The sequence below is a fragment of the Parasteatoda tepidariorum genome, chromosome 7, assembly GCF_982258835.1.
Source record: "Parasteatoda tepidariorum strain Cologne lab strain chromosome 7, Ptep-v5.0, whole genome shotgun sequence".
In the NCBI taxonomy this organism is placed as follows: Eukaryota; Metazoa; Arthropoda; class Arachnida; order Araneae; family Theridiidae; genus Parasteatoda; species Parasteatoda tepidariorum.
This window is the reverse complement of record NC_141761.1, coordinates 18161093-18187529: the sequence shown is the minus strand read 5'-3', so window position 1 is coordinate 18187529 and position 26437 is coordinate 18161093. Positions and strand designations below refer to the sequence as shown.

The window sequence follows — 26437 nt, the reverse complement described above, 5'->3', positions numbered from 1 at the left end:
ACGCTCACATTTGGCATTAGCTTTAATAGCATTGATACACTTTACTGCTGAATGTAGTACTTTATTTAGAACAGGCGAGATGTTTTTAGCTACCAAGTTTTCCCTATGAATAACACAATGCACAAGAATCATTTCTGGATTCTCATCTTTCATCAATTTTTAAGCAACCATTTTTCTTGCCCATCATATTAAGAGCACCATCTGCAGCACAAGATGTTATATTTTTTATTGGTATATTATTGACATCTAAGTAGTTTTTCAGCTTATTATATATATCTTTGAAGGTAGTGGTGCTTTCTAATCTTTTACAGAGCAACTTTTCTTCAGCAAAATGCCCTTCATCAGTATATCTTACGTAAGTTATCAATACTGCCACACTGTCTATCAAAGTTAGTTAATCCATTTGCACTAAGAATTTTCTTGTTTTCAGCTTTTCAACAAGTTGTTTTTAGCTTTTCAACAAGTTGTTTTTCAATATCTTCACTTATTTCGTCTATTCTTCAGATGCGAACAACTACATTGTTTAGCGAGATTTTAAAGCGTCCGTGGGTCCACGCGGAGCCTGCCGTTTGCCGCAGGGAGGTTAACTTGACAACGCTAAAAACCCAGTTGATATTTTGATCTCGTCAAACGAATTTATAATATTTATTGGCTGCAATTATTTAAGAATTTTCTTTTTTCTTTCAATTTTGTCATCGAAATCTAGCATTGCATTTAAATGGCCTGGAGCAATGGGGTTAAACTCGTGTCGAGTCCATTTTCGAATTGCCCCCCTTAACAATCAAATTGCCCCCCAGTGGGGCGTAGGCACCACGTTGGGAAACACTGGGCTAAGCGGTTTCTTAATATGACTTATCCTATTCTCCAATCAGTTAGCTGAATGCTTATAATCATAGCTGACTAAGTTTATTAAATATTCATACTAAAATCATTTATATATATATATATATATATATATATATATATATATATATATATATATATATATATATATATATATATATATATATATATATATATATATATATATATATATATATATATATATATATATATATATATATACACATATATATGCTGTTAACGCTCGTTAAAGTCAAACCAATGTCACCATAAGAATATTTCCCACTAAATCGCTTTTTCATTTGTAGGATTGCTTATTTAATAGAAAGGAAGAATTTTCGAGGCAGATTAGATTAATTGAATATGTTGTAAATGTTTTAAATTCTGTAGAACATAGATCAAAAACATGCTGTAAATAATTAGGTACAATTGGATGGCTATAATAAAATTGAAAACTTATAAATTGTCCCTCTGAAGTATTATGAACAAATATATTTCACAGCAGTGCAAACTTGTAACATTGAGGATAAACGGAAGAAAACAAAGGGGGGAAAAATTGGAATAGTCTATCCTAGCTTGCTTTTTCAACATGAGATGAAATTAATATTTACTGTTCAGGCTTATCCATAGGCACATCGGGTGAGGCTTTACGATGAGACGATATGAGCTGCAATTCTTCGGGTGTTGGACGCTGAAATTGAATTGATGTGATAATCAACAAAAACTATTTTTTCCATCATAAATGCACTTGGCTCAAAGTAATTTCATCTAAAGATAAATGAATTTTAATAAACTTGATCTATATTTTGAGAACAAATCTTTAAGAAAATAAAAATAATTTACAATCAAAGTAACTTGTAGTTTATTTAATGATAACGAGATAAGTATTTTCAATTTAGCAATTGTGCTTTCCTGACGTAGGGAATAAATTTAGAGATAATGGTCAGTTTTTGCAGTTTTTATATTAGATAAGCGAATGATTCGTTTGTACCTTTTAAAATAATCAAAATAATTAAATACTTAAAAATATGTAGTTACATAAAAAAATGATAAGAAGAACGACTTTAGATTTATTTAATAGTAAATATTATTAAAGTGCTGAGTCTATATTTTATATCCACAGCCAGGGGTCTGTTTAGAAGAAATTTGGGTCCGTTAACGGACCCTTCACAAAATATCTTTTCATAAAAACGGACCCTTCACAAAATATTTTAACTTAAAAACGGACCCTTCACAAAATATTTTAACTTAAAAACGGACCCTTCACAAAATATTTTAACTTAAAAACGGACCCTTCACAAAATGATTTTTCTCTTAATCGGACCCTTCACAAATTTGTTTATCTTCATTATTATTTTGTTAATCGAATAAACCCTTCCCAATGCAGAAAACAAGAAAGATGGATGTAAACGAAGTTTTGTCTTCGGCAGACGATTCTTCCATTATTCGTCCGAAATGAATATTTTGCGTTCAGCAGTATAGGCTAAATACCAAATATTTGCATGTTGCATCGCTAATTTAGTAGATGACATTGTTGTTTATTTTTTAAAATTTAATTTTTTTAATTATAATTTTACAGTGTTGAGCATAATCTTGTATGTCTTTACAATTTAAAAACTCCTTGAAAAAGTTTTTTTTTGCAATAACGGACCATATTTGCACAAATTCATAAAAGCGGACCCTGGTTGAAAGAATGTGAGTAATTTCTTCGCAATTTCACGAAAAACGGACCTTTCACAAAATGTCTGGACAGACCCCTGACAACTTTATATGTTCTCTTTTGTTGCCTGTAAAAATTATTTAAAAAATTATGATTCCAACTAAAACTAAACTCAGTGGCACGAGAGCCCATAGAGGGCCAAGGCTTACTGTGCCCATCTCAATTTTCTTGACCTTGGGCTCTGCGGTGCAGGAGCAGATGTTTCGGTTTAGGTGGTCAGCCTAACGCGGAACCCCCAGTGTTTAGTTCCCAAGCATGCTTGGTATTTATTTATCGACCCACTGAAGGGATGAAAGGCTGAGATGATTTTAACTAATTAAAAAAAAAAGAATTCCAACAATTTAAGAAAGAAATATTTTAAGCTTTCAAGAACACCGTATGTTATAAATATCATATCGTCCTACAGATTAATCAAAACATTGATATAAGCCAATAATAAAACTTATTGTAAACAAATTATATTAAAAAATTGCTTAAAAATTGTGAAAACTTACTGTATCATAGACGGATTGAAGTGTATGGATATCCATAACAGAGGTGTCAAAATTATACAAAGCTGAAATAAAGTAAAAAGAAAGTTAAGAAAGAAATAACGATTCATTTTAACGGGAGAAATTATTGAAATACGAGTAAATCAATACATAATAGGGACTATAAGGTATAAAAATTTTCAATATTTCTATTTCCAAATTCTATTTCTATTTCAATATTCTATTTTGATTGAGAAATAAATTCTGATTACACGCACGTGATAAAAATGACGTATAACTCAAATTTAAAGAGTATATTTTATTTTAATAATTCTTCAGCTTTTGCTTCCTACATTTTTTAATTTTTCTAATTAAGTAGAAGGTATTTAGAACACAGTATAACACAAAAATTATGATGTACGATTCTTCCAAAAAGATTCCAAACCCTACTGTCATTATCACTTTAGGCCAGGGGTCGAAAAACCGCCCGTCCACCCGTCCTCGGCGGTCAAAAATTTTCCGCGGACTACGAATTTCTCGAATCAGGCGTCAGCGCGGACGGGCATTTTCCCGTTAATATTCGTGATGAACTTTCAATTTTTGTTATCTTATAAGAGTCTAGCACCTCACTTCTAAAATGACCCTCTAATCTAGAAATCCCGTACAACAACATACTGCGCATGGTGGATTGATGTTTTTTCCGTCTGGAAGTACTGCAGCAATTGAAAGGGGCTTTTCAGCAATGAACTTACAAAAAACACATTACGTAAGCGCGTTACGTTAAACGCAATTATGAACATCCTCCTAAAAACCCCTTTCAGATTTCTGTGCAGAAACCTCTGTAAATCATAGGCTTGATTGTGGAACTGGCAAACGTCATATTTGATTCATTTAAAAAACGCAGTACCCTCGGATAAATTGACATTCCAGATAACTTGATCTTCGTCATTTAAATTATTTCATAAAAGAAATAAATTATTTCATAAAAGAAATACTAGGTTTTACTATTAGTAATATAGTATTTCTTTTATTACTGTATAATGTAATCCTCGTAGCTACTAATTCATTGTGTAATTTATATAAATGTTTGTAATAAATAAGAAAAAATAATATTTTTATTTATTTAGAAGCGATGGGTTAGTTTCAAAGGAGGACGGGTATATTGTTGGACAAGCTGTCCTCGGGGACTGGTAAAATTTCTGAGTTTTTTCGAGCCCTGCTTTAGACAATGGTATTTTCTTTTTCATATGGGAGGCCCACTAAAATTCTGACCAACGTTTTTAACTTTAGAATGGTTTCAGGAAGTGATATCTAGGTATAATAAAAGGGCTATTCACTACACGATTACAACATATACAGAGTCATCTGATCGAAAATTGAGCTGTTAGTATTCCTAACTCAAAACCATTGTGAGTGAATGAAGTAACTACAAGAAAAAGTTCATATATGAACAACGTGACATTATTATGTAAGTTCAAAAAGTTTTTTTTAAACATATATAAGCTATTTTTCATGAACATGATGATTAGGGAGTTGATTAATTGTATTCTATTGCACTTAATATTTCTCCGTTTGATTAAATAAATACAGCGTAGTTTATAAAAAAAATTGTAAAGGATTACATACCACTTTGTATTTCATTTATATCCAAATGGCGACTTGATATGAGAATTCCAACATTTTGTGAACGTTTTTGATCCAATAATTTGGCAACCTAAAATACAAAAATCATCAACACATCTTTTTAACATTTAGTGCATAAAATAACTGTACCTTTCAATTGATGCGCAGCTTTTTCATTCTCAGTAAATTGAACTTGTTTAATTTGTAATTATTTTTTATTTGATATTTTAGTCTATAGAGAGCTAATCATTTGAACAAAATCTGTCGTCATAATGACGTTTCAACAATTAGGTGAAGTCAAACTCTTAAGCAACTTTTGTTGGTTCTTTTCAGACTGATACTGTGCCGTTATTCTGTCCTTGCGTTGCTAGATATATAATTTATGATGGACCATGAAGAATTTTATAAAAAAAAACTAATTTGATGATAAAAGTTCGGAGAAAATCGTATTTTAATTTGAATTAAACTTATAGCCGAAAATTCAAAAAGCATATCCATTCCAGCCCTTTAACTCTCATATCACCCACTGTTCTAAAAAACTCACTGGATCACAAAAGCCAGTTTCCTTCTTGTCGCCAGTATCATTCTTTTTTAAGAATCGTTTTCAATTAGGACGACTGCTTATACAGATACTGTAACTGGAAGGTTTCATTGTCTGGTTGGAAAATTGATCTTTCGATTTACTAGTAGGGGAGTGTCAAGTATAGGGGAACGTCGGGTACCCCCGCCCGACAGTTGGATGCAGCTGGTAACAAGGTAAACAATAGTTTTGAAAATATGTTGAATACAGTAGTCAAATTTTTTTAATTTCTATTTTTTTTTAAGTTAAACTATTCTTTTTTCGGTTTATTCTTTTTGTATTATTTAATTAGATGATAAAACAATAGAAACATACAAAAATATTGATTATTACTCAATATTATACAGAAATATAAGCAATATTCCTTAAGTGGATGAGGCTACCCGACTCTCCCCTGTATAAAATTCGTTTTAATTTGTTTAATAATTTTAAAGTATTCTCCAGAATTAGATTTTTTATGAACATATACAGATATTATAATTGGAAGGTTTCATTGCTTGGTTAGAAAACTGATCTTTCAATTTACTAGTACATAAAATTCGTTCCAATTTGTTTAACAATTTTAAAGTATTCTCCAGAATTAGATTGTTTATGAACTTATACAGATACTATAATTGTAAGGTTTCATTGCCTGACTAGAAAATTGATCTTCCAATTTACTAGTACATAAAATTCGTTTCAATTTGTTTAACAATTTTAAAGTATTCTCCAGAATTAGATTATTTATGAACTTATACAGATACTATAATTGTAAGGTTTCATTGCCTGACTAGAAAATTGATCTTCCAATTTACTAGTACATAAAATTCGTTCCAATTTGTTTAACAATTTTAAAGTATTCTCTAGAATTAGATTGTTTATGAACTTATACAGATACTATAATTGTAAGGTTTCATTGCCTGGCTAGAAAATTGATCTTCCAATTTACTAGTACATAAAATTCGTTCCAATTTGTTTAACAATTATAAAGTATTCTCCGGAATTAGATTGCTTATGGGAACTGACTTTTCTTTCTTACGACTGTTTGCATTTACTTTAAATGGAGGGAATTGTTCAAAAGTTGAGACTATTTAAGGAAATCTTACTTCTTTGGCTTTTGATTGAGTGGTTTTTTTCTCTTCACATGGACTTTTCTTTTTGGAAACCTGCTTAGAAAAAAGCTCTTCAAAATCTTCCCAATTTTCAAGTTTTGTTTCTTCTAGATTGTCCCAAAGGCACTCGCCGTCCCTTAAATAAGGAAAGATACATTTATTCAAAAACTTTTTAACTGAAATTAAAGAATATAAAAGTATAAAAAGATAGAATTCTTCAAATGAAAGATATTCAAAAAGAGTTTATTAGTAGATATTAAAGGAAATAAATAAGATTTCTTTTGGTAGTAGTGCAATTAAATTATGTCCAACACATGGGGGGGGGGGAGTGTAAATGCATGTGCACTAATCTCTTGCAAACTGCACTTGAAGCGATCACTTCTAATAAATACCCGTAAGCGATGAAAGAAATAAAATCAGTTACTATTCATTAAAAACAAAAATGCTTATTTTTTTTAAAACTAAATAATGTCATTGCGAGAACAACAAAATGTATAATCAAGTAAATGCTTATGCAAAGCTTAGAAGTTTTGAACAAAAACATACAAACTTCAATGAAAAGAAAAACTAATTTTTGGTAGCTAGTTAAGTTTTTTTCAAAAAAATCAACCAGATAAATAGTTTTCGACTGATGCTTGATTAGTCTACCGTTTTGAAAAATTTTGATTTGAGCAAATTAGCCATTTATTTCTGATATTTTAAAACACACTTTTATTTCTTTGTTCAAATGGCAGTATTTTGACAAATTTTTGTAGTATCGATATAATATTGCAGAATCAAATTCTTGAATAGTTCTTCGCACGATTAAATTAAGCATTTTAAAAAAATTCGATATTTTACACATATTTTTATCTCTAAAAGAAGTAATAGGGTACTAGGAGGCGCACTTATCATTAGAATAAATATATAAAGTGATATTTGAAGAAATGAGTGAATGATGCAGGTAAGTGACATTTTAGTGAATTTTAGTAAATGAGCGTAGGCCGGGTGGCCGAGCGGTTAACGCGCCTGACTGCGAAGCCATTGGCTGCGGGTTCAAATCCCGCTCTGGGCATAGATGTTTCTCTCTCTCTCTCTGTGCTGTCCTCTGTTGTGTGTGAATGTGGCCCACCCTATAAACGGGTTTGTGGCAGTATGGCGTGGGTAATGTTGCTCGCCTCCGTGACTTTGGTTTACAGGTGCCCACTGAGTAACGCTAAATGAGTAACGATTCCGGCATCTTCATAGGCAAAGATTCAAATTCAGTGCCTGCCATTAGGAAAAAAAGTAAATGAGCGTTAAAAATTATACAGCTCGTTTTTACTACTTCGTTCAATCTTTATGTTTTAAAGTATATTTTTGAAAACAAAATTATGGGGGTCCCCTAAATTATCCCTTGCCGTCAAACTAACCGTAGGAAGTTTTTAGAGGTTTTTCTCTCCATGTAACGCAAAGACGGGTTAGATAGACCTAAAAGTTTTCCACGATGGAAAATTTCTCTTAAAACTTGATCCAGGAGTTCCCTTGTTTTCTGAATTGGGCTCAAAATTACAAAGCTACGGAGCTGAATATTGGTAGTCGTAAACTCAAAAATTGCGTTCGCTGTGCAAAGATGTTTGTAAAATATAACCAAACTGTAATTAATTTTATAATTAATTATCAGAAATAAATTTATAATTAAATTTATAATTAATTTTTATAATTATACTTAGTAAGTGAGCTTGAACTACGGATGGAACGTTAAGGATAAAACTATTGAAAAATAACTAAATTGAAAATATATCTCAAAAAATCGATGTTTTATTACGATATATCCTGATATTAAAATTCCTATATCACCTATCATTTCTAAGCAATCATACTTTGAAAATTAAAAGAATGTACGAGGGTTGCTATTTATATTTCTGGCCTAATAATGAAAAAACAAATATGTAGGATCGAAATTGGTTTTATTGTTTTTCAAAATATTCTCCATGATGATCAATACACTTTTGCATGCGTTTGAACCAATTTTCAAAGCACTTTTTCCAGTCCGATTGAGGTAACGTTTTGAATGCATCAACCACTTCTTCGGGGGTCGAAAATCGTTGTCCACGTAATTTATTTTTGATGTGTGGGAATAAGAAGAAGTCATTTGGTGCCAAATCAGGGTTGTACGGCGGATGACCCATCAATTCGATCTTTCGCTCCGTCAGAAATGCCTTTGTTTGAGTCGATGTGTGAGAGCTCGCTTTGTCATGATGAAGATGATTCGCCTGTTCTTCTGCTTTTTTCGAATTTCTCCGATGACTTCTGGCGAACAAATGGTCGTGTACCATTCAGAATTGACCGTCCTGCATTGCTCTAACGCCACTGTTGCCACATGACCGTTAATGCCGAAGAAACAGGCAATCATTTGTTTCGATGTGCTTCTTCCTCGAACAACTTTTGTTGGTTTTGCCTCGTCTTGGAAGACCCATACAGTTGATTGCTGTTTTGTTTCCGGCTCATATGCATAGATCCATGATTCGTCACCTGTGTAGATGTTATAAACAGCCTTTGATGTACCTTGAACGTATTTTTCCAATATTTCCTTGCACCAATCGACACGAGCCTTTTTTTGAGCGTTTGTCAGATTATGCGGGATCCAACGCGAACAAATTTTTTTACGCTCAAATGTTCATGCAATATTTTATTGATGCTAGTCATACTAATGTCCAAAGACGCCTCTATCTAACGGTATGTCACCTGACGATCTTGCTTTATCAGTTCTCGCAAAGCATCGATCTTTTCTGGCACAACAACGGATTTTGGACGACCTGTACGGGATTCGTCCTGGATCGAACATCGACCACGATTAAATTTGTTATACCAATTTTTTACAGTGCTGTAGGATGGCGCTTTATCGCTGAATAAAGAATTAAGTTTATCGAAGCACTCTTGTCTTGACAATCCACGTCGAAAGTTATGAAAAATAATGGCACGAAAATGTTCCCGATTCAATTTCATTTTTTGAAAGAGAAGAACTTTTCAATTTACTATCAACAACACAAATGAAGCTATAATGGTAAATCGTCTGCTGAATTTATGTTTAAAGATATCAAATTTTCGATTAAAATCGTCTGCGGTCGCCTAGCAACACTTACTGTTGCCAAGGCCAGAAATATAAATAGCAACCCTCGTATTAGTGGAATACTTACTTTTCGGCGGAAGCTGGTGTATAGATCTGAATTCTTGTCCAATATAAAGGCCTCATTGGCTTTTTCGGTACAATAGGTGGCTTACGGACTGAAAGGAATAAAATCTGTATTAAATATGTACACCACCGTGTAAAAGCTTAAGCTCGATAAAGAGAAATACAACTTAAAATTCAAATTAATTTCAAATTATATATTTGGTAAAGTCAGATCGTTATAACTGATCCTCTAATTCACCACACACATTATGTCGCATATTTTTGTAAACATTCGCACATTTTTTAGTAAAATATCAAGAGGCCATTTTGAGGACAGGACAAAAATTAATTTCAAATTATATATTGACTTAAATGGATTGTTTTGTATCTTTCAGCAGCATACAACAGAACATGTATTTAACCACAATTTTTTAGTGAAGTATCAATCAAGAGTTCATTTAATGGAGCAGCAAAAAATAAAAAAATAAAGCTGAAAGCTCGATATTATAGAAAGCTGAAAAAGATTTGTATTTTTTAAATGTTTTCATTTATTATGTTTGATATGCAGACGAATTTTAGTAAAATTGTGTTTGATAAATACACGTGTTTTTCATTAACACTATTTTCCCACTAAAAATTAGCTTATAATCCATAACATGTTTAGAGAAAACATTGATTAAATTTCATTAAAATTTTAGATTAATTGATTAATAATTATATGTGATTAGGTAAATAAAAGAAATTTTCTGCTCAAGCACGTTTTTTAGCACTTTAAATTAGCAAATCGTATTGTATAACTTAACGTTAACGTGACAAAAGCTTCTAACCATTTGTGTTTGCTTCTAAATGTTAATAAGTTTCTCTATAACTGCTATAAATTACAGGAGAATAACACATCCAAAATAGCATGAAACCGCCAGAGTTGCTAGAGGGAGAAAAGGTATGTTTACTTAGAGAAAGTGCATGTTTGTGTTTTATTTCGTATCTTAAAATATTTATCATATTTTTGGTTACCCCTTCAAATCTCAATCATTGAGTCTAATTATGTGAAAATCCAATCATTAGATCAAAAGTAATTCAGGAGTTATAGTTTTTTTGCGCACTGTTCATGAAAAATCTTACTGAATAGGAAATATTGAAGACCATCATTAAAATACTCACCGATATGTGGTTGAGGAGCCGGTGGTAGCATTCCAAATGGAAAAGGAGGCGGTGGAGGTGGCATACCAATGCCTGGCATCGGTGGAGGTGGGGGTGGCATGCCGCTCCCTGGCATAGGGGGTGGTGGAGGAATGCCGCTCCCTGGCATAGGAGGTGGTGGTGGAATGCCGAATCCTGGCATGGGAGGTGGTGGTGGAATGCCGAATCCTGGCATGGGAGGTGGTGGAGGAATGCCGCTTCCTGGCATAGGAGGTGGTGGAGGAATGCCGCTTCCTGGCATAGGAGGTGGTGGAGGAATGCCGCTTCCCGGCATAGGAGGAGGTGGTGGAATGCCACTTCCCGGCATAGGGGGTGGTGGAGGAATGCCGCTTCCTGGCATAGGAGGAGGTGGTGGAATGCTACTTCCTGGCATAGGAGGAGGTGGAGGAATGCAGCTTCCTGGCATAGGAGGAGGTGGTGGAATGTAACTTCCTGGCATTGGTGGTGGTGGTGGAATGAAACTGTTAGATGATGTCAATAATGATGAAGCTAACTGAACTTTGCACTTTTCGGGTTCGGTTATAGTTAAGTCCAGAGTTTGCGGAACGGATTTAGTTGAATTAATGATACAGCTCATATTTTGATGTTCTTGAACGGAAGAGAAAAGAGTGATTGGATCAGTTTGTGTAAAAGCAATTGTTGTAGAGATTTTTGAGCACCTTTCACACAGTCCAAAGTTAGAGGACTGTTCAAACTTTGATTCATTTTCTTCGGGAAGATGAGTGGATGAGCTGAGTGAGAAGGATGAAATACTTTCTGAGGGTCTGTAAAAATAGGGTTGTCGATCAGATGATGATAGCGATGGAAGAAGTTCGGATACGTCAGATAGAGTGCGCGGTAGTCCTCTAATAACGTCTGGACCGGTATCTTCTGTCTGAACTCGAACAGAGCTTCGGGAGAGGGGTGAACCTTCGTCAGTCTGAACACTCCTGCTCCAGGAACGAATGGTTTCTGTTTGACAGTAGCGGGAGCGAGTTAGAAGAGTTGCACAAGATGCGATGTCATACTGACTGGATGAGGACATCCTTGGCCTCGGAGGCTCTGTCTGTGTAGCTGCACAAGGAGATGTTGGACACGAAACATATTTTGCTTTTCTTGTAAGCTCTTCAATTTCCGTTAATGTTTGGTACTTTTCCAGCTGCAGTTCTAACCTGAGTACAGAGAGAAATAAAAGAAAGTTACAATTATTCATTATATAAATCTGCATGTAAACGATGAAGGGATGCATTTCCAAATGTTTAAATTGTAAGAGAAGCAAATTTGGAAGATCGTGAATAAGTTTTTAAGACTCTTCATAACTGCTTGTTTATTCCATCCCATTGTTTATTCCGATAATATCCCATCCTCGCCCAGTAATTGAAAATGCATTCTAATTTAATTTAGACACCCTCTACTGGTTAAACCACTTTCCTGTCGTGTTCGTTTTCTTCTGGAATTTCGTGTTTAGACAGTAAGAAAGGCTCTCCTCCATAAAACTGAAACTATAGTGGGGGTGAGGGAAGCTAGTTACGGACATGGGGTTATAGAGGTTATTTTAAATAACTTTTCTATTTATCGGTCAAATTTTCTCTGAGATATCGGAGATTGACAACACTGGTGTACACTACCATGTGCAATTGCATAATTAACACTATAAATACTTTAGAAGAAATTTGCGAAAGAAGGTTTTTAAGAAGAAAAAGTAACTTTTCTCTTTCACTAGCATATTTTATTTTCGGAATTTCAACGGAAGATGATAATATGTAATAAATGATAATGTTTTTTTTAAAATCTAATTTGATATTAGCTTTTGCTCTGTATAATCAGCATTAGGCATAAGAAAACATGTCTTCGTAGAGCTAGTGTTGATGAGTTGTAGATTAGTTTTATGTGGACACGCTTTAGGTGGAATTTTTCATTTATGAGTAAGTAACGTTGATTTTTTTTTATCAGATCGATATAAATAAATTAAAACTTCTTGACAAAATTGATTCAATAAGAATTATCAACTTTGTGCTAATTAAGATAAATAAGATGCTTGTAAGCTAGTATGATGTATGTAAAGTGGAAGTTGCTTATAGGTTGGAAGAATGTGATATTTAATTAAAACAAATGGACATAGTTCTCCTAAACATGATTTTTTTTTTTTTTTTTTTTTGGAAAAAAAATATATTTTTCAAATCTAAAGAGAAGAAATAGTTGTCTAACTTCTTTATTTATTTTGTAATGGTTTTGTATTTCCATAGCTATTGTAAGTGCATTTTAAAAGTACAAATTTTAATAAAATGCATTGGGATAAAATAAGCATTACCTAGCGGCTCTTTCTTCAAACTCTTGAATACTGCGAGAAGATTTGAAGTGGAAGACTGACTGCTTTTCATGCTCCTTCTAAAATAATGCATTTTCTTTAATCAAGTGTATTTCATTAGATCATAATTGCTTTACAGGGAATACGTAATTTCATTAAATTAGTCTCGCATATACTCAAAAATTCATTAAGTGATTAAATTTTTGAAACTGATTTGAAAAAATTTTTAAACAAATTTTTTAAAAATCATAATATTAAGTAATAAAATCATTTTTAATTAAACCAAAATTTCTTAATAACAATTCATTTTGGTTATAATTTAATTTCTCCTTCTATAAATTACATTTATGAGAAAAGTAATTTAAATTTCGTCTTTTTTAAGGGTTTTACTAAACTTTATATTTGGAAGATCAATTTTTACTATGTGTACTTAATAGTTTCCCATTCATTTAAAGTTTCAGCTGCCTTTAGGTCAGGTCTAGCTTTAGGTTTAATTTTAATTACAAAATATCAAATATATTGATACAAACCCATCTGTACTTCACATTTTTCAATAGTTTTTTTTTATCCCCAATATTTTGCACCTTCAAAGTAAATAAAATACAAAAATCGTGTAATCGTGTTGTCGTAATGTTGTATAAGTTAAAGAATGAATGGTTGTAAAGAGTTTCAGCTCGATATTTCCCAAGTGACAATGATTAAAAAATATTTTTGAAAGTGTTTCCAGAAAAAATATTCACTTGGGAGATGCCCAACATGAAAAGAGAGGTACCTATAAATTTTCGATACAGATACATTCTTCATGGTTGCCATAATGTTTGTTTCATTGAGAAATTGTGGATAGAATATAAAAAAGAGTGGCAAATTCGTCAAAGTGCTCTTGATGAATATATTCACAGAGAGGAAAGCTCAAAAAGTGCTTAAACTTTGATGCAATCGACTTTTCAGCCAAAAATTACGAAATAATGAATAGGAACTCAAGATCAAGAACTTTTCTCAGACCTAATTGGCATTGATTTCTAGTATGTTGGCTACGGCGGCTTATTAAACATATTTAAATTTGGAAAACAAAATAGAGTCTCAGTGCTGCCATCTAGTGTGGCAGAAACTAGACGTCCAAATTAACATGGCCAACGGTATCTCACCCATTGTGGTGGTCCTGAAACAGTGGATACCACTTCTGGAGAACGCACTAGGTCTGCTCATCGGAAACACTGATTGTGCAGCTCATTGGAAATAAAATAAAAATAAAAAATTGGACAACAATGGTGTTTGAAGAATTCTTACCATGTAGATATTATTATGAAAGCGAACTACTCAGCCGCGTTTGCGCTTTACCAAACTTAATTTTAAAAAAAATATATGTTAGAAGAGCCTTCAGCTACTTACTTTCAATCTATGATCATGCAATTCAGAGACGCTTTCTCTCAGCTCCCTCTCGGAGAGGCTGGGTGGCCAAGCTGTCGGTGAAAGTCTACCAGGAGTTGCATACGCAGATGGAACGTTAGAGTGATCTAACTTGGTCCACTGGTACATTTCATCTGGCTGTATGAAAAGAAATAACTAAGTACAGTTTTGTTTGCACCCTTAAAAAAACATAATATTTTCGAGTGTACTGAGTGGCTAACTTTTGTGATATTAACTCGATAAGACTGAGATAAGCATTAGCAGTTAAAGTTTGAAGCTTTTATATTTGGACTTTTATATTTGTTCTCAGGAGCATACATGGTTGAATAGGGTAGAGTAATCTAATTTTTGCAACTTTATCTAGATAGAATAGAGATAAAAATTAATAGTTTTTTACGTTAAAAGTCTGTAGATTTTTTGTTTGGATTATTATTTTCAAGAGTATATAATAATGGTGTTTTTGTGAGGATAACTTAATTTTGTAAGTTTGTTGAGCTCCCATTTTCACCCTCAACACTGAAAGTCAACTGGGTTTTTCTTGCCTATATTTCAAATGAAAGGTTAGGTAAGTAACAAATAGCAGATATTCAAATGGCTATAGAGAACTATGAAAATAATCAGGACTGTTGGCAAGAATGGCTTTCAACTAACTGATGCCTGAACAGTGTGAAATTAATCAATTTTTAAAGTGACTGAGAGCAAGCAATTTAACTACTTCGATCCGTGGAACACAAATACCGTGGAACGATAGTTAACTAGTTTTTAATATTATTTCGATTTGTTTTGCATAGAATAACCATTGGAAGGATATAATTGCTGAATTTTTATGCCTCAATTTCCATGTCGCTATTTTCTTAGGCAATGTTGCCCCATGATCCATAGTATAACTGGGACTACTGTCAAAGAGCGTCGAAACTATTATACGTGGTACGGAATCTAGATCAGAGGAAGATGCTGGAACATTTCTATTCATTACTCAACCAGTTAGGATGAAAAAAGGAAATTAAGAAAAATTGATGAAAGACCCTTGTATTCGCAAATATGAGATGTCGGGAAGATTTATTGGGTAAAAAAATTTTGAAGCATTTCCAGGTAACCATTTTTAAAATTCGAAATGAGGAATTCGAAAGTTTTTAGACTTGCAATCAAATTTTCCTTTCAGAGAACCAACTTAGTCTTTTTCTGTTCCTGAAAAAATGGCTGATTCTACCATTTTATGGATAGATTTGTTTTAAAAAACTTCATCGTCAAAGAAACAACAAATTTTGAAGAAGATTTTTCAGACTACTTGAGTTACGTAACGTACAGGTTCTTTATTTTCATTTTTTCTGCTAATGATTATATGTCAAAACTTTATAACGAGAAACCAACAATTTAACGTGTGTTACTATAAACATAACTGGCAGCACAGAAAACAATACTGAATATATTTTTTCATCTGTCCTTAACTTTATACTTGTTCACTTTCCACTAACAAGGATAACATTTTCAAAACATTGACTTTAGAAATAGCTTTTAATAGAAAGCATCTAGTGAGCAAAATTACCCAGGTTGTCGGAACAACTATGGTTTTTCATTTTTAATGAAATAGAAAGCATTGAAAATATATGTAAACACTAGAAATTGATTCTAAGTCATTAAATTTATTTGTACAAAATTATCTGTCTTAAATTTTTCTTCCTTTCTTTCTCTTTCTCTTACAAAATTCTAATTAAGTCCTTTTGATGAATTTTCCTTTCTCCAATTCGAATTGTTTCGAGAAGTTTCGAATTGTTTAAAAAAAAATTGATTGAAGTAACCCCAGTTGGAGGTACAGATTTTTATGGGATCTTTGATTCTCCAATTAAAATTTTGTAAATATATATATATATAACGTCGTTGCCGAGTGGAAGGATTAAAACAGGTCTTAGGCCGGGAAGAAGGGTACAAAATTTATTTATTAATTATAAGACAGAGCAGTCATGAGAATGTGTAAAAGTGAACATGAAAAGTTGTGCTCCTTGGTTATATGTTAGGGAAAATCTTGCAAAGTAAAATCCGTAAAATTTTTCAATTTAGGGAGAGAGGGAAATCTCAGAAATTACTATTGGTTTATGAACTTGCTCGAGTGATTCCCACGAAGCTTAAAGGGAAAAAATGTCTCAGTAAATTTATGCATACTTGGGCCAAAAATAGATTTAGAAACAGGATGTAGCTTTTAAAAGTGTAAGAAAGCAGTTCGATTTGAATAAATAATTAGCAATAAATTAGGAGTTGTTTTATAACGAAGTAACTAACATAAAAAGATTAATAGAAGCTTTTTATGCTTAAAATTTTGTAAATATATATATATATATATATATATATATATATATATATATATATATATATATATATATATATATATATATATATATATATATATATATATATATATATATATATATATATATATATATATATATATATATATATATATATATATATAAAGTTCAAAATGTAGGGAAAACATGAAGAAAAATTACGGAACAATGAAAAAAGGGAGAAAGAAAAAAAATAATAATAAAAACTCGAAGAAATTTTTTCCCTTAATTTCCCTCGTTTTTTTCTTTCCTTTTGTCCTATTTGTATTTATTTATTATGATATATATATATATATATATATATATATATATATATATATATATATATATATATATATATATATATATATATATATATATATATATATATATATATATATATATATATATATATATATATATATATATATATATATATATATATATATATATATATATATATATATATATATATATATATATATATATATGGGTTCTGTTTACTTGCAGCTTAAGCGCAATAAATGAAACTTATTGTTTTTCTTAACTTTCTTCGTGTTTACTTGTATTTATATATATATATATACATATATATATATATATATATATATATATATATCATAATAAATAAATAAAATGGGTCTAGTGAAGGGGTATGAGTATATGGACAACTCCCAAGAGACTTCAAGTTCGAAAATAATAATGCAGTCGCATATTACGAGCTTTAAAAGGCTACAAAATACATCATAAAATGGTCCTTAGCTCCAAAAAAAAGATGGCGAATTACCCATTGTAAAGCGCCAGCTACGCAGTAATGAAATAATAATTTCGTCACCTGACGGATACAAATATCTTTCAGAAGCAGAACATGAGGTGGGTAGAAGAGATCATTTGGATGAAAGCGGCGTCGTCCGGTTGTCATAGTAACGGAATCGTCATTCTCTTGAGCCTCTGTGTGCCCATCGATCGAGAGCATACACAAACAAAATGTGTTCGGTTTTCCAAGAAAATGTGTAAGACGCAGTTCGATTGAAAAACAAAACTTGTTCACTGAACGCACCAGTTATTCGCAGAATCATACAACTTTCATAATCTCCGAATAAACGTCTAGGTCTCAGTATATGAAAAGCCAAAGCTCGCTTCTAATTCGCTCATTCCTTAAAACGAATTTTTTCCTTTTATTTAATAAAAACATTTCACCTCACGAAATTTAATGTAAGTTTTTTTTCCATCTGGAGAAAATAAAAACACGTAAATTGAGATTTATGAAATCAGTTAAGGCTGATCTTACTATTGAGTTTTCAAATAATATCGCAAAATGTCAAGTTTCGCTAATAATATGCTATTTTTAAAACTGTTGCGAATTTGTATAATTTACTGTCGGTTAGTTTAAATTTTGTCTACAATTAGTCTGTATCCTCTACGCCAGTGTTTCCCAAAGTGTGGTACGTGAACCCCCAGGGGTACGGGAACAGTTCAGCGGGCGTACGCGTTCTTATGCGAAATATCATGCAGCAAACGAAAATTTAAAAAAAAAAAATATTTAAAAACAAAGCCAGCTATGAAAATTTACGATTTCGTATTTTTCTATTGGCTTTTTTTGCCGAGTTAACAGTTAATAATTGGTGGTGTCACAGCCAGTTGTGATGTTTGACTTTTGTGCAATTTTTTTATAGTAAAAAATGCATTCATTTTCTTATTAGTGGTACACAGAGTTACGAAAAATTTAGAAAGGGTACACAAAAGTCATAAGTTTGGAAAACACTGCTCTACGCCGATTCTGAAAATGCCAAATTTCAATATGAAAAAGAAACCACATTTTAGAGAAATAGAAATTGATTGTGATATAATATGATAAAAGGTTTCATTCAAATCCTGCGTCATTGGGAAATTCAGAATTATTAATCAATTTTAATTGTTCTTAAAAATAAAAGATACATCTCGCCAAATTGGGGATATTTTTTTAAGGATTAGCATCTTTGAATATTGAAGATCTTTGTTCGATTCAAAATCAAGACAATTCTTTTTGGAAAGATAGTTTAAATTTAACTTTGAGCTTCGAGTGCAAAGCATTCAACTTTTTTCTTGTTGAAAGAACTTCGAAAAACTCTGGCAAACTATATAGTTAGACTTCAAAATGGTTTAAAAATGTTTCTCACCATAGTTTTGTAAATTTTATTGTATGGTAGCTAATAATTAGGTAAAAATAATTAGCTCATACACGGTTCTAATTTCACCCATGATAAATATTCATAATTTTAAGATTTTTTTTTGTACGCAAAAAAAATAAATAAATAAATACAGTTGAAAAAATTTTTCAAAAAAAAAAAAAAATCATTTCTACTTATTTTCACGAGGCTAGTATTAATAAATTTTACTTGAAGAATTTGATAAATCCAGATCCCAGCACTTTTGACTGAATCACGAAATCCATATAAAACTAGTTGTAGGCATATTACATGTTATTTAGTCCCTTCCTTCTCGCTCCCTTGAAAATGACGGGGTGAGATTTCGCTCGCTATTTCTCACTCCCGTGATATTGACGGGCTGGAGTGTTCAGTAGTAACGCGCCAATAAGAATAAAAACTAATTCATTTCTTTCGCCCGGAAAACATTTTATTTCACATTTTACACACCTGATGGCAGTACCAGGATATTTTTAAGTTAATTGTAGATAGTTTATTTTAATCTAGCTAAACTAGCTAGTTAAACCAGCTACTATTTTAAACCAGTTTTAAACTAGCACTAATCAAATACGTAATGCAAATACAAAAGCCAAAACAATAGGCACTTTTATGACCGTTTTCTTGAAAATTAACCGATCGTTAAGTGCTTAAAGATGAATAAAATACGTTGTTGTCAATTGGTTTTCCAACGCTATTGTTTTAAAAAATTCCATATGGAAAGTTATGATTTTTACTCCACCGGTATCAACTCCTAATAACACCTCTTAGAATTATTAACTTATTGTGACTAGTGATACATCGTGTTTAAGATATCCAGAATCTTCTTTTCGGTTATATAAGGTTGGAGAATAAAAACGAGACCTTCGTCGTAGAACTTAAGAGCTTAATACAAAAAGCTAAGCTACGGGTCAAAATTTGAGGTAAGTTGTATGCAGAGTGCTAAGGAAGGGTACATATTATGCCCAAAGGTTTATTTGGGATTTCTGTTTTTAAACATGAAAAAATACTAAAAACTCCAAATATAATGAACACAAAATTATTTATTTTGCATAACTATCTGTTTATCAGGGTAGATAGAACACATCACGCTAATTTAATGTTAGAAATAAATATTTTAGTAGAAAGAAATGTTTGTTTATTCATTATTTCATTATATAATTTGTCATGGGAAAAGATACTGCGTATATATCATCGATTTAGTATGAATAGACACCTTGTGGCATTAACTCTAAGAAAAGAACGCTTAAAATACGCATTTGTTAGTTCGCAATTTTCTACATTGCGACAAGACGAATACAAAAACAAGATAGAAAAAAGACTACTAGCTATCACAAAATACTTTTACTAAACACACTCAAAGCTAAAGAAAAATTTGAAAATCGAAAATGCAGTCATTCTGTAATCATTCAGATCGTTTCATCCATACACAAACTAGGAAATTTTGAGCTACCAAATTCCCGTTTTAAACTTTCTTTTCTTAACATCAATGACAATAAAGTATTGGTATTTATTCCTTTTGAACAAAAACGATGCTGCTCAACTACTGTGCATTTAACTTTTCCCTCTGCCTTGAACTTTTTAGAGATACATGATTTAGATATACCATTTAGAGATACAACGAAGAGCCATTACATTATGATCACCCTCCATATATAACAACGGGCTCGCCCAGGTTTTCAAGGTTTCTCGCCCCGGAACAATGTTTTCATGGGGCACATTAGGAGCCATAATCCTCATAGAACAATCCCTGACGTCTGTAAGCTACTTGAACATAGTTGCAGATCAGGTTCACCCATTCATGGCAACAGTTTTTCCTGCGGGGGATGGTGTTTACCAACAGGATAATGAACCATGTCATAAGGGTCGAATCGTCGAGGAACATTCCAGTAACTTTCAAGTCATGTCTTGGCCCCTAAATTCATCTGACCTTAATCCAATAGAGCATTTGTGGTCCTACTTGGGAAACCAAATTTATGCTGCCACGCTACCCCCTCGCAATGTGAGGGAATTGCAGGACCAGATACCTCAGACTACCTATCAGCACCTTGTGGAATCAATGCCACGGCGGGTGCTAGCAGTTTTGAGTGCTGAAGGTGGTCCTACATGTTATTAGCAGACTGGTCATAATGTAATGGCTCTTCAATGTGCATTTATACTAACTTCCTATTTTCCCACCAGGTGGAACTATAATAGGTCTCACCTCGTAGTGCAAAGATACTCTACGATACTTAAGCATCACTAATATAACCACAGCATGCAGACTGAAATCGACACACTCTAATTTGGTCAATGAGTTAAAAGTTTGCTTAATAAGTTTCAGTTGCATCTATATATTCATAACATTAACAATTATTCTAATATAAATGATAATTAAATATTGATTTTACCATAAAAAGTTTAACTTGGTTTTCTGGATCTATGTGCCTTAGGACTCCGGCCATGAGTAAATTGGTACAGAACTGAACTGCTATCAAACGTAATTCCTTCCGGCTGAGGATGTGATCCTCAGGAAAAGATGAACAAAACCAATTGACAAGCATTTGACCTGAAATATATATGAATCAATACCTACTGAAAGTATAGTGCTATACTTAAGCATAAAATATTTCATGAAACGAAAACAATAATAACTTTTAAGAGTCATGCCGGATTTCAAAATGCAATATTTAGAGTAACACTATTTCTTCATAAGCGGTATTAAAAGATTGTAAGGTTTTCAAAAACAGTGCAGCTTCTTTATTTATAACATAAATAACTATACTATAGCTCTACTAATGTTTGTTTGAAAACATGCGCTTGAGATAATGTCTAATAAACCGAAGAATATCATTAAAAGTAATTCTTATTCTTTTTTCTTAGTAGCTTTTTCAATGTAATTGTCTAAAACCTCATCGTGTTTTTGTGAAACCTTCTCTTATTTTCCTCCTTCGATGATTACAATAAATTTTTAGATGTATTGCTATAAAAATAAATCTAGATCGAAATAAATTTAAAGTAAAAATTTTTTTTAAAGTTATATAACTTTTTATTTAAATTTATTTATAAAATACTTGTGTGTCTGCATCAAAGATTAGGTTGGTAATAATGAGTAAACAGACCATTTGAAATAGTTGAAGGTTTTCAATTACCATATCTATGGAAACCTTAGTTAGCTGCACAACTGTTGGAATAGGCAAAACCATTTAGAAAAATTAAAATACAACGATACGCGACTTCGACTTCTATGAGAAGCAAATTTTTCAATGCATTTGAAAATAAAAATGTATGATAATGATGTTATTTTATGATACAAAAGTACGATGAACAAATGTTATAAAAACTGTACCCATGTCTTGCTACAATTTGTCTATAAGCTTTATTAACTTTGCATTGATAAACAAGGATCAATACGAGCCTTTTTTTTCCTTATTGTTATTACAGTACATAAAATTTTTTTACTCACCTTGAAACTTTTCATAGAGACTAAAATCAAGTTCGTCTGGCAAAAATTTAGGCTTACTGATGTTCTTTTCGATGGTTGCTTTATCAAGGGTGAGGGACGGCACACGACGTAAGTAACATTCGTTTGGAACCATTAAGCTCTGAGAACAGTACCTTCGCATCACCTGTATAGAAACAATCAAGATCTAACTAAAAAGAAACTGAACTTTTTAATCGAATTTATTCCATGGGGAACCATGGGATCGAACCCATGACCTCTTGAACATGGACCCAGAGCCCTACGAATCACGCTATCCCAGCCCAATGAATAAAATTATCATTATTGAACCCACATGAGTACAATTGAAAAGTAATAAAGAATATTTTAAGTCTGTTTATATTCCTGAGGCGTTCGGAGCGGCAATCGAAGTTTAAACTCGTCACCGACTTGAACGTTCATAATTTGACAAAAAAGTTAAATCGGTTGTTATTCTGGAACAAGACTGAACTAGATCGCAACTCCCAGTGTTTTCAAAACACTTGGGCTGATAATTCATACCGAAACATTGGATTTAGTTGTCGTTAAAAAATTCCTAAATTGTTAAAAGATTACTTATCAAGAGAACAAATTAAACTCTTTCATTTTAATGATTTGATAATCATTGCATCATCCCTGAATATCATTCTGACAGCAGATTTTTTATGTTTCCCAATCGGAATTTCATTGAGACAGATTGTGATCAATCTAAAACTGTGATCTGATTTAGGAAATATAGGAAACAAATTTCTTGTTGTTAATACTCTAAACTCAATGAAATAAATTAGAATAAGATAATGGAGATAAAAGTAAAAACGAAGGCAACTTGTATAAATTTTTTTTTTAAAATTCAGATAATGGAAATAATTCTTTTAAGAAATTATATAAGAAAGAATTATTTTCATTTAAAAGATTAAAATATTTGTTAGAAAACCATTGATTAGCACTCATTTTTCCTTTCAGTTAAAAAATTATTATAACTGTAATAATATATAACAAGCACAAGAGTCAGCAAAATTTAAAATTTCCCGGAGTAATGCATATAATTAAATAAGTAGCATCTCAGATTTTTTGCCTTGTGAAACTACATAATAATATATTTAGATTAATATTACCTAAATCTAAATGAATAAAGTAGTCAAAAGAATATTTTTCCGAGTGTCTTTAAAGTCAGTAAATGGATTATTTTTAGTTGTGTAAATTATTTCTTTATTGTACTGAAATTTGGTACAGTGTTCCCGTGATAAAGTGTACTTGATGTACAGAAAGTGAACACTCTGAATAGGTTTCGATCTAACAATTGAATTTTCACATAACTATTCCAAGACCTAGCCTTACGTACGCTAATTAATTAGTGCAGACGATATTTTAAATTAATTAAATGCAACGTACTTTCTTTGAATAGACATAGGTTTTTAGTGACTGATTTTATTCTTGATCCTTAAAAATAAAGAATGGAATTATTCGCAATCGGGTAAATATGATCCCAATAGTCTCACCAGGTGAGTTGTCGAAAATTTGGAACCATATGTTAATTTCACGCTTTACGTATTTCTCTTCATCTCAAGAACTTTTAAGTGAATAGAAAATTTTTTGCACACAATTACAAAATTCGTTTAGAGAAAGATAATTATTTATAAAAAAATAATATTTAATGTGATGTTGCTACATCACACGTACGTTGTTTTTCTACTCCTCAATAGTTTTTTCAGTTTTCGTTCTTTTAACCGCAATAGCCTATCACACTTTAACCGACTAGCGCTTTGCTTCTCTCTCACATTGGCTTCCTCGACTGACGCCAAGAAGGCACGCGGAAAGGAGCAAAGCGCTAGTCGGTTAAAGCTAAGTTGGGAATAATCGATATGGAAAATCAATCGATCGATTTAAATGTAGTGATAGGCTATTGCGGTTAAAAGAACGAAAACTGAAAAAACTATTGAGGAGTAGAAAAACAACGCACGTGTGATGTAGCAACATCACATTTAATAACTAAATTTTATTATTTTATTTATTAATAGTAAAAAAAACTTAAATTGTAAAGTATACACATTTTTACATCATCTTAAAGTAAATAATTTTGTGATGGCAAAACGACAAAATTCAAATTTTGAGCTAAATCAATCGAATAGTTCTTGAGAAATCGAACTTTAAATATTCGATTTTTACAATTTTGTAAACTCAGGTACTACTAGAATCTCACAAGTCAAAATATGGAATTGAATCTAAAAAATGTTGCTAACTTCATGACAAATTTAATAAAGTAATGATACCTGCGGCACTGTCACAGCACCATCGTGTAGACATAACTCAGAGGACGAACGCCTTCTTCGATTGGATGTGCAAGAAAAACCTCGTAGTCTCTGTCGATGTGGTGTCAATTGCTGTTGACGATTCACAGACAGCGATTGTGTGGAACCTGAGAAATGCCTCAGCTCTTCATCTTCAGGTAGAACGTCGTCTTCATCTCTAAACAATTTTAAAATAAGTTTATAAAAATTATGTTAAAAAATTTTTGATTAATTTATTCATAAATAGACGCCTTGATGGATCAACTTTTTTGAAATAAAAATTTTAAGTGGATTTTAAATTGTAATCAAAAATCAAGACTAAGTATAAACACGTTCTCTTTACATGAATTTGTTCAGCATAACATATACTAGCAATTGAAAAAATACGCTAATTATCTCATTGGCGATTTCGGAGGATTATAGATACAAACTAGCAGCTTTGTTGAAATCATACTATGCACTTTCTTAATTAAGTTACTTACTACTCATCCCATACGATAGAAGAAACAGTCAGATAAACTAATTAAACCACATTCTACAGTTCATTCGATAAAACACAACTCGACCACTACCTAACACCAATGCCCATTACCTAACAAAAGGCCTAGTTACAATGTCCGGTAAAATTTCTTTTTTACGGTTTCGAAACCATATTAGTTGTAAATGGTTAAAATATCATGATTTTTTAACTATGCTAGTTGTAAACAGTTTCAAAACTGTAAAGGTAAAAAATTTTCTTTACCTTCTTAACTTCATGAACTTACTTTAAAAATTTCCTTTATGGGTAATTGGATGGACAGACTACTGCCCGCTATTTTAATTTAAATTTAAAAGATATATTATGCTTTTTAATGCTATTTAATGAACCTTCTAAATATCCTTTTTCCAGTTTACAAACTTAAGACTTATTTTAAAATAAATTTTAATATTGACATGAAAAAAAAAGTAATTGAAACACCACTTACTGGAAGTCTAAACGTTGTACGGCTAGTACACTACCAATGGTAGGTAAAACACCACGGCACACTGTTCCAGTTGATCCTTTCCTCTCTCTGTACTGACCAAAAGGTGATGAGCTCAAAGGGTGATGAGCATCCGGTGTACCCGGGCAAGATCTTATCCCGATTGTATGCCGTTCAGGATGGTACTCTTTGATTGGACTTTGGTCGAGGGAATCATCTGTCGTTTCCTCTTGTGTGTCATGGAAATTACTGTCATCCTCCTCTTTATCACTTTCGATTTCTGCCTCTGGTGAATCGAATTCAATGTTCGATTCAGGTGTTAGCAAAATAGGCTCGTCTAAAAAATAAATTTTAAATTAAAAAAAATAATAATAATAAACCCAGATAAAAAGTATATAGGATCAAGTAGCTAGTCTATTTGGTTTTGTTCTGTTGTTGCAGTGTTAGGTTGGTCGGTTGGTGTCGTATCCTCTATTGAATCATATCTCATGGCGTGCTTCAATAGTCTTTACTATCTCTATGTGCAGTGTTAGGTCATTTATATAACAAAAATACAAACATCTAGAAGTATGCAGGTTATTTTCTCAATTCATCAACATTTGAATCCTTGTGCAAGTTTTCTCATTTATTTTCCCTTTTTAATGTTGTTTTGCTTAAAAAACTCACAAGGAGTAAAAACATTTACATCTGATACACTTCACACTTAAATTATATATATTTTTTAGAAAACATTAGGTGAAATGTCATTATTCTACCGTGTTCTTAACTTGCATTTCTAAATTTTTAAAGTAATTTTCTATACTAGTGGGCTGCACCCCCTGCTCGCTAACGCTCGTCGAACCCCGAAAATTGCTACGCAATCTTACATG

At 32.0% G+C, this 26437-nt stretch overlaps 1 protein-coding gene across 2 annotated transcripts in view; it reads right to left on the bottom strand.

Annotated features, from left to right (window-relative positions):
* The window catches only part of LOC122272351 (uncharacterized), a 79392-nt gene that overhangs the window by 16353 nt on the left and 36602 nt on the right, over positions 1–26437 (bottom strand). For both annotated transcript variants that reach the window (XM_087167430.1, XM_087167431.1), the window contains 12 exons: positions 25572–25905; positions 24589–24784; positions 22304–22466; positions 21249–21406; positions 14337–14492; positions 12951–13027; positions 10622–11811; positions 9486–9573; positions 6322–6463; positions 4660–4747; positions 3058–3119; positions 1455–1534 (listed from right to left, as the gene is read on the bottom strand). In XM_087167430.1, the coding sequence (XP_087023556.1) occupies positions 1455–1534; positions 3058–3119; positions 4660–4747; positions 6322–6463; positions 9486–9573; positions 10622–11811; positions 12951–13027; positions 14337–14492; positions 21249–21406; positions 22304–22466; positions 24589–24784; positions 25572–25905 (2734 nt within the window). The remainder of the gene's footprint in view (positions 1–1454; positions 1535–3057; positions 3120–4659; positions 4748–6321; positions 6464–9485; positions 9574–10621; positions 11812–12950; positions 13028–14336; positions 14493–21248; positions 21407–22303; positions 22467–24588; positions 24785–25571; positions 25906–26437) is intronic.